Raw genomic sequence first — 7,611 nt, 5'->3', positions numbered from 1 at the left:
CGCTTCAAAATATAATCAACAAGCGCATTCGCTCCACTTATAACAAACTACTATCTCGCAATGAATTTTTCCGTGTGCGCTCCGCAACATAACATTTAAATATATACCATTTATTCAATAATAAAATATAATTACTTAATGTAATCGATGCATTTACAACACAGAATACCACGTCCAGTTTGGTTCGGGTGCGAGTTTTGAACGCGCGATGAACACCGCAATCGTTGTGGTTTAACATGTGCGCTTACTTTAAATGTGGCATAAAGTGTGCACACACATTGCACATTCGAAGAAGTTGAAACGAGATTTGGTTGAAATTCCAATGTTTCTCACGGCAATTGCACAAAATTCAATTTGAGCTTTGCTACAGTTCACACACTTTACTTGCCCAAAAATGATGGTCCAACGAACGAAAGAGGAGAAAAAGAACCACTCGAACGAAAAAAAAAACAATATCACAACAAATTTAACCACCAATTATCCAATAACTATTTGGTGAAGAAATTGGTCGAGGCACGAAATGAGAACGACGCATACCATGACGCTGATGTCAGAAACAAAACAATCAACATATTTGACCGGAGGACACTCCAAAGCTAAAGCTGATGAAAAGAAAAAGTCAATGGTAAACAATTGGCACTCAGTCGCCTTGGGATACAATGCATACTGCAATCGCTGATCTCTGTGTATGGATTTCATACTTTCCCCAACAATCAGACGAATGTGTGCATCAGCTAAAATTGCAATTAATTTCAGTATGCTTCATCTTTGCTTCACTAAATAACATCATTTAAGTCAATAACTGAGTAAATAGCCGATATGCTATTTTTGACATCGAACTCGAGTTTCCCGAAAGAATGCGGTTCACCTGAAACCGTTTCGTCGAAATGTTTGCAAAATTAGATGCTGAATTTTAATCGAATCGATGGGAAAAATGAAACTTTTACTTCGGCAATTGCATTTTTTCCACTGAATAGTGACCATAATAGTTATAGTGGATTTTTTTTCGTTCTAGAAATTTATGATCGAATCATTAGCTGAAACGAAATTGTCGTGCTTGAGTTTCAAGAGAAAACGTGTTGATGCCACCGGCCATTGCGGGAATTCAATGAAATCAGTAGCTCTTGCAGCTTGAGAACAGTGCATAAAAGTCTATGAAGTAGCTGACGTAATTCAGGTTTCATTTGCTATCTTACATAAGCCGATCTTAATTAACTCAAAACGATTCGTTTGATTTCCTTCAAAACCAACCGGAAAGTTGATCGTTCTTTTTTTGATATGACTCAATTTCATGTGACTGAACATACAAAAACCGATCGTCATTCATTCGTCCAAAGTCAACAAAAGTGACAAGCATTTCAATGTTTATAATTGCCAAAGCACTTCATCGTCTGTCATAAAAGGTGATTACTGATTATTATTCGAGCGCATAGAGTGTTTAACATTGCAGAAAATTAAAAAGAAATTCATTTGCTTACCTTACCAACCAAGGCATATTCTTCACATCAATAAACAAAATAAACACTGGAAATGCGTGTTCAATGCTGTCTTCTTTACAAAAAAAAAAACGATTTGCTTGACTTGACCGAATCCGCTGTTCACATTCGTTTTCAAGACAGAAAAAAATGTTATCTATAGAAAACAAGCCCATTCTTTGTCACCTCTCAAAAAAGAAGAATGAAACGTTCAAGTAGTTTTTCGATTGTAAAAATTCATACATACAAGGTTACGGGCAATTTATTGTGATCGTTCAATGATCATAAACGTCTTCGACTTAATGATTAATTAAAAATTATTAATTTTACTTTTGAATGGGATCTCTTCCCTCACCTTTTAATTTTGTTGTTTTGATGGCTAAAGTGCAAGAACGGCGGATACCGTTTTACTTAAACACTGTCCACCGACAACAACATCGCATTGGCGATCATGCGAAAGGAATAAAGAAACAATATGAATCAAATATATCGATACCTACAAAAGCTAATAAAGTGAAGGAAAAGAAGTCAGGCGAAGAAACGAAAAAAAAAAAAAATGATGAAAAATGAAGTACAACTCAAAAAAAGTGTATTTTTTCTGAATCCGTTGAATAGGAAAAAAAGGGTGTGGTATAAGCGCACACCATTCATTCGCAGATCTTGGAGTCTATTCACTAAACCGTAACGAGAACAACAATTATTATAAAGCATATTTATTATACATTTTTCTTTCTCTTTCTCATCATTCGGTGATTTCATTTTATTCGTATTGTTTGCATTGCAATGCGGCATAAGTTGCCGTTTGATATCTCTTAATTATTGGCCATGAAGTCGCTCGCGTCTTCATATTTATTGCGATCCATTGCATAGCCATATCTCTTCTTTTCAGTTGTTATTCTTTATTATTTTTTTTTTTTTCTTATTTGATTTTCTACTCAACAGAGAGAAAAAAAAACGAACTAAAACCCAATAATCATAGTGCCAGTGTCAGTTTTTGTATAAATCTTATTGTGCAAAGTGCTCACTGAACCTGATAATTACTTTCGGTTACACTTGAATTGGAATAAGACATTTTGCTGTTTGTCTTATTCTTCATCATCGTTCCTTTGCTTACTCATGCAATTTTATGTGCCACATTAAACAGTTGCGCTGCTGATGCTGCGCCTTACATTGTGTGTACAATATTCATCAATATGAATTAAACAACAACAAAAACTGGCAGAATATTTCCGTTTTCATTTCAAGTCTAAGTAAATAATGACATGGAATTAATAAATTTCAAATGAAAAGGAATTGATGACGACTACGCTACACACACGCTTCCTTCGGGCCTCAAATCACCTTGTGCATGCACTTTAAATCTGATGCTTCTGTTCAATGCTCCGATTCAATATAAGTTTTATGCATCAAGAGAACAACAACAACAAAATATGAGATGTTATGATGAATTAAACGAACGCTATGTGATTAACCTTTTTCGAAACAATAGTCAAATCTAATTGATTATTTGTTGTAAAAATTAGTTTTGACGGCATAATTTGCTATATGAAACATAAATTGAACACCAAATCCAAATCAGAATGTTTTAGTTTTTCAGAAAATGCGCTTTTCATTTGGCCTTTTTGAAATGTTGACGGACAAAATCGATGATCCGAAACAATATGCTTCGGTTTATTTAAAAGAGCAAATCAATTCAGCATTTTTTATGCCCAAAAATATACTTCCATTTAATGAAACAAATTAAAACAAAAAAACTTCTTATGCTTCTTTAGTTATAATGAAAAAAGTTCAATAAACTTGAAATTAAAATCACATTTTTTTCATTGTCGGTACTCTGGAAACTATTTAAAATTTTAATTTTCATAGATACTTTGAAATGTAAATTGATTCCAATTAAACAGTCTTGTGTTTATGTATACACGAATAACGTGAAAATTGTAATTGGAAAATAAATGCCCAGAAGGATCTCTTTCCCAAGGGAGTACATTTTATGCGGTGAAAATGAAAAAAAAAACCTTTTTAGAAACAGTTATATCTTGTTCCATGTAATATATATTTTAACACAGTAAAAGAGCTTTCGTCAATCTTACAAATTCTCGCTTTAGTCGTTTGTGGTATTTTTACTTCGATATCTTAGTAGACATGGCAAATAAAAGCACAATTTTAAATAAATAAAAACACAATTACTTCCAACGTTACTTCGATCGTTTATTTATTTCATGTTTTTTGTTGCTCTTTTTCGATTCCCTCTTGTACTTGCATTTTCTTTACATGATACCACAAATGATACCAATATGTCTTTTTTATTGTAGTTTGATTCAAAATTAACAGACCAAACCATCTTTTTCATCAATTCTCCGAGAATTGAGTTATTATTTTGATTTTTTCCCTTGACAATTTCGATTGCAGTAATCATTTAATTCTATGTAATAATCAGAGTATCCATTGGATCAGTAAAATATTTGTATAAATATACTGAATTTTCATTTAATCAATCATTCTATAAAGTGAAATTGAGCAGTGAATTCGTAAAAATTATATTTCCCAAAGAATTCGTAGTGAAAAGTTAAATCGTTAGATTATCTTAAGAGTCTTTTTCATTCAAATAAGTAATAAAAGAATTATGGCGACGCCGGTTGATCCACTCGTAAAATTTTCTATGGATGTAATTCAATTTTGCGACGAATTTGAAGAGGTCTTTGCAGGTATGGAAGGAATAAGCTATGATAAAACACTTACCGAATTACATATTTTGCACAAATTACTGTTTCTTAAATCATTCATTTGTTTAGGTAGCAGTTTTCCCTATAGATATCAAGGAGAGGACATGATGGGAAATATTATGCACATTTTGGGTTTTTTTCCATTAGATTTTTACAATATTGGTGATGAGAGAATAATATTAATGTGGAATCCGCATTTAGAGACAACTCATAGAATTGGATTAGATAATTTTCTTTTCGCAAACTTTTTAAGACTGGAGGAATATTTGGGAATCAGAGATGATCTTGAAAGATTATTTATCGACAGATTTTATGGTTAGCTGAAAATTGGAAATTGCGAGTGAAATAACAATTCAATCAAATATTGTAATATTACGTATTTTTAGGTCAACGTGTCTATGTCGAAGATGGTCGACATAATTGGAAACCTGTTAAATTGGTAGGAATGAAAGTTGATCCTACTGATAGAGCAGTTACGTGTGCCTACTATGATAGTGGCGAATTAAGACAGTGTGACATTAACATCATTCGTTACCAAGCTAAGTTTTCAGAAGAACATCAAAAGTATATACCATACCATCCCTCTGAATGGACTGATAGTTCTGAATCTGATGATGTTGTTGATATTTCCTAGTACCTAAGACATGACATTTGTAACTTTTTGATTAACTTTTCAAAATTTTCGTCAACATCACCAAAATGCCAAAAGTAATAAATGTACTACCAAAATGAAATTCTTCAAAAAAGTTTATTATTTATTGAGATTTCTAAGAAAATTCAAGTCATTTATTCTGTCTCTTTCTATTTCACACACAATACGAATCAGCACATACCTAAAATTAATAAGATAACGAAATTCACCAACAGAATGATTGGAGTAAAATCATGAAAGAAAAAATCTCGTTGATTCCTCGATTATGTGCATTATTTCAGTTCGAATTCAACAAAACCGACTTCAATAAACTAATGTCTTGAAATCAATATTTTTCGATTTTCTTCCGTTCCATACATACAAAATGTGGTTTTGATCATTGTTGATTGGTAAAAATAGAGAAAATACGTCGAAAAAATGGAAATTTCCCTACAAAAGGCTAAAAAAACAAAGTGATGGATCATAAAATGGGATATCACCTTAAACAGTAGCTGACAGTATACAAAAAGGCTTAACAAATTGTCGTCTTTTAAGTGAAATAACGTACACATTTGATTAAGTGTGTGCCGAGAGAAAAAGGGGGAAACGACAAAATCAATAAAAAAAAGAGCAACAACGAAAAATGACGATCGTAAAAAGTTTGGTAAATTACAATACATATTTTGTAATTTAGATCGTGTTGTTGTGAGGTAGTCGTGGCTTCAAAATCGCTTTTAATCAATATCTTTGGGTTAAATTGTAGTTGACATCGTCGAACTCACTTGAACATTGTTTTTCAACACTCGCATTCCTTTTGTTTGTTTTTTATTATTATTCCCGATCTTCTATTTCCACCGTCTTTTCAATTACGTTATTTGAATATTATTCCGGAGTCAAAACATAAAAAAAATAAAATAAAAAAATCCCCATTTACGATGGATTGATTCCATGAAAAATTGTATACTTCCTTCCACATGTTGTTAAGTACCTGAATTTGCATATTAAACAATATATAAAATTTTAATGTAACGTGCTCATCGCTAATGTTCATGCGCATGCATGAATCGAGTGTTTTTCATCGTCCTAACTTACGACGAGTATAAAAGTGTAGTTTTTGCTTCGATACTAACAGGAAAAAAAACAAACAAAATGTGTCGCTTACATTTATATCTCACTATTTTCAAAGCGATTCTTTGACTGCGACGCAATTTCTTACCATATAATAAGTAAACAAGAGGAATTTGATAAAATCATTTGCGCAGAAGAAAAAACTGCACAATGCTAATCGATTGATCGATTCAAATGTAGCTTATCATTTTGTTGAATATATTCAAATATTACAAAACTATTTGCGTGCTTAGTTTATCGCGCATTTTATTATATTAGTATACGATAAAGATATCTTTTTTTTTTAAATAAATACACGAATATTTTGTCCTCAGCTCTGTTTCTCCTGTTTATTTTTTTTAACTCTCAAAGGAAGGCGTTGTTGGCACGTACCAGACAGTTGCGTATTGAATTTAAATACAATGTCTTTGCTGCAATGATATAATGACCTATTTATACACTGGCTGGGACTTCCGTTTGGATTTCCTTTTGGATTCATTCATATTTTTTTATTAAATGTGGAAGTAGTTGCAGACGCATATTCAAAATTATTGAAAATCAAACATTGATTGTTATTAGTTCATTGATTTTATTTCATAATAATAATCAAGATAGCACAACCTCTTCTGTATATCGTTTTGGTCATCTTTTTTTTATTGTATACAGCTGGATTTCATTTTGTTGTTGTTGTTGCTGCATTTTTCGCTTATTTATGTAAAAAAATGTCTGCACTTGAATCTGTGAAATCAATTGTTTGAACATGTGTGAACAATTGAGCATACACCAAAAATCTACCATATGTTTGTATGTTACACGTAATCATACACTGTAAAATAGAAGTTTTAAAGCGTTCGCTGAAATTCGCTCCTGAGGCGATATTTTCGTAACGAAAAACATTGTTAGTCAATTTTGATAAAATCACTCTTTATGGATGGTTTCATAACTCAATGTGCAAAAATTTGCACTTTGCCAATAACAACAACCGCTCATGCTCATATGAAACCCATATTATTATTATTTTTACAATTGTATGGTGCTGCTCATCGTTCATCTGCGTGCCTATTTTTGGTATCGTTGATCTTTTCCGAATTGAGACTATTTAGAATGTTATCATTGGAATCGAATCATACAAGAAACCCGTTGATTTTTCATATTCACATTCGTATAATATTTTGAAAGTGTACGCTCACACCAAATCCCGATAAGGGTCTACATATAGTTGTAAAATAACAATAAGCAATTTTACACATTTTTGCAATTGTAATTTTAGAATTCAATCAATAGCTCTTTATATTATTATTATTTTCCGCACTTCAACACACCAAAGAAAAAGAACAACCGACGAACGCGTTTACAAAACAAATCGCGCATTTCCAATGCATTGACGTCAGTAATTATCATACATGTGCAACGTACACACATTTTGGCACAATCAAACTCAATTTCTTAAATAGAAAGAACAAACTAAAAAAAAATCGTATCAAAGAAAACTAATAAAATATAAAGCGGTATGTTCTAGCCAGGAAATCGGGTCAAAAGGGGTTTCATTCAGTTCACAAGAGGCCACCTGATCACTTTTCACAATTCAACATTAATTGTATTTGTTTTTTTTTTACAGTTGATCAAGCGTTATTTATGTAGCGTACAAAAACCTATTCTTGAATTAATTGGCGAT

The 7,611-nt window shown here is 32.0% G+C and overlaps 1 protein-coding gene across 1 annotated transcript; it reads left to right on the top strand.

Moving 5' to 3' along the window:
• Nucleotides 1-3,992: 3,992 nt before the first annotated feature.
• LOC116338282 lies at nt 3,993-4,917 on the top strand. Its single transcript, XM_031763423.1, has 3 exons — nt 3,993-4,180; nt 4,268-4,513; nt 4,585-4,917. Exons 1-3 carry the CDS (start codon nt 4,099-4,101, stop codon nt 4,830-4,832), a joined length of 576 nt encoding a protein of 191 aa, XP_031619283.1. The 5' UTR covers nt 3,993-4,098; the 3' UTR covers nt 4,833-4,917.
• The last annotated feature ends 2,694 nt before the right edge of the window (nt 4,918-7,611 follow it).

This window comes from Contarinia nasturtii, unplaced genomic scaffold (assembly GCF_009176525.2).
Source record: "Contarinia nasturtii isolate CC-2019 unplaced genomic scaffold, AAFC_CNas_1.1 Cnas_scaffold_350, whole genome shotgun sequence".
Classification (NCBI taxonomy): Eukaryota; Metazoa; Arthropoda; class Insecta; order Diptera; family Cecidomyiidae; genus Contarinia; species Contarinia nasturtii.
Note: the sequence above shows the minus strand (reverse complement) of the source record. Positions and strands in the feature narration are given on the sequence as shown.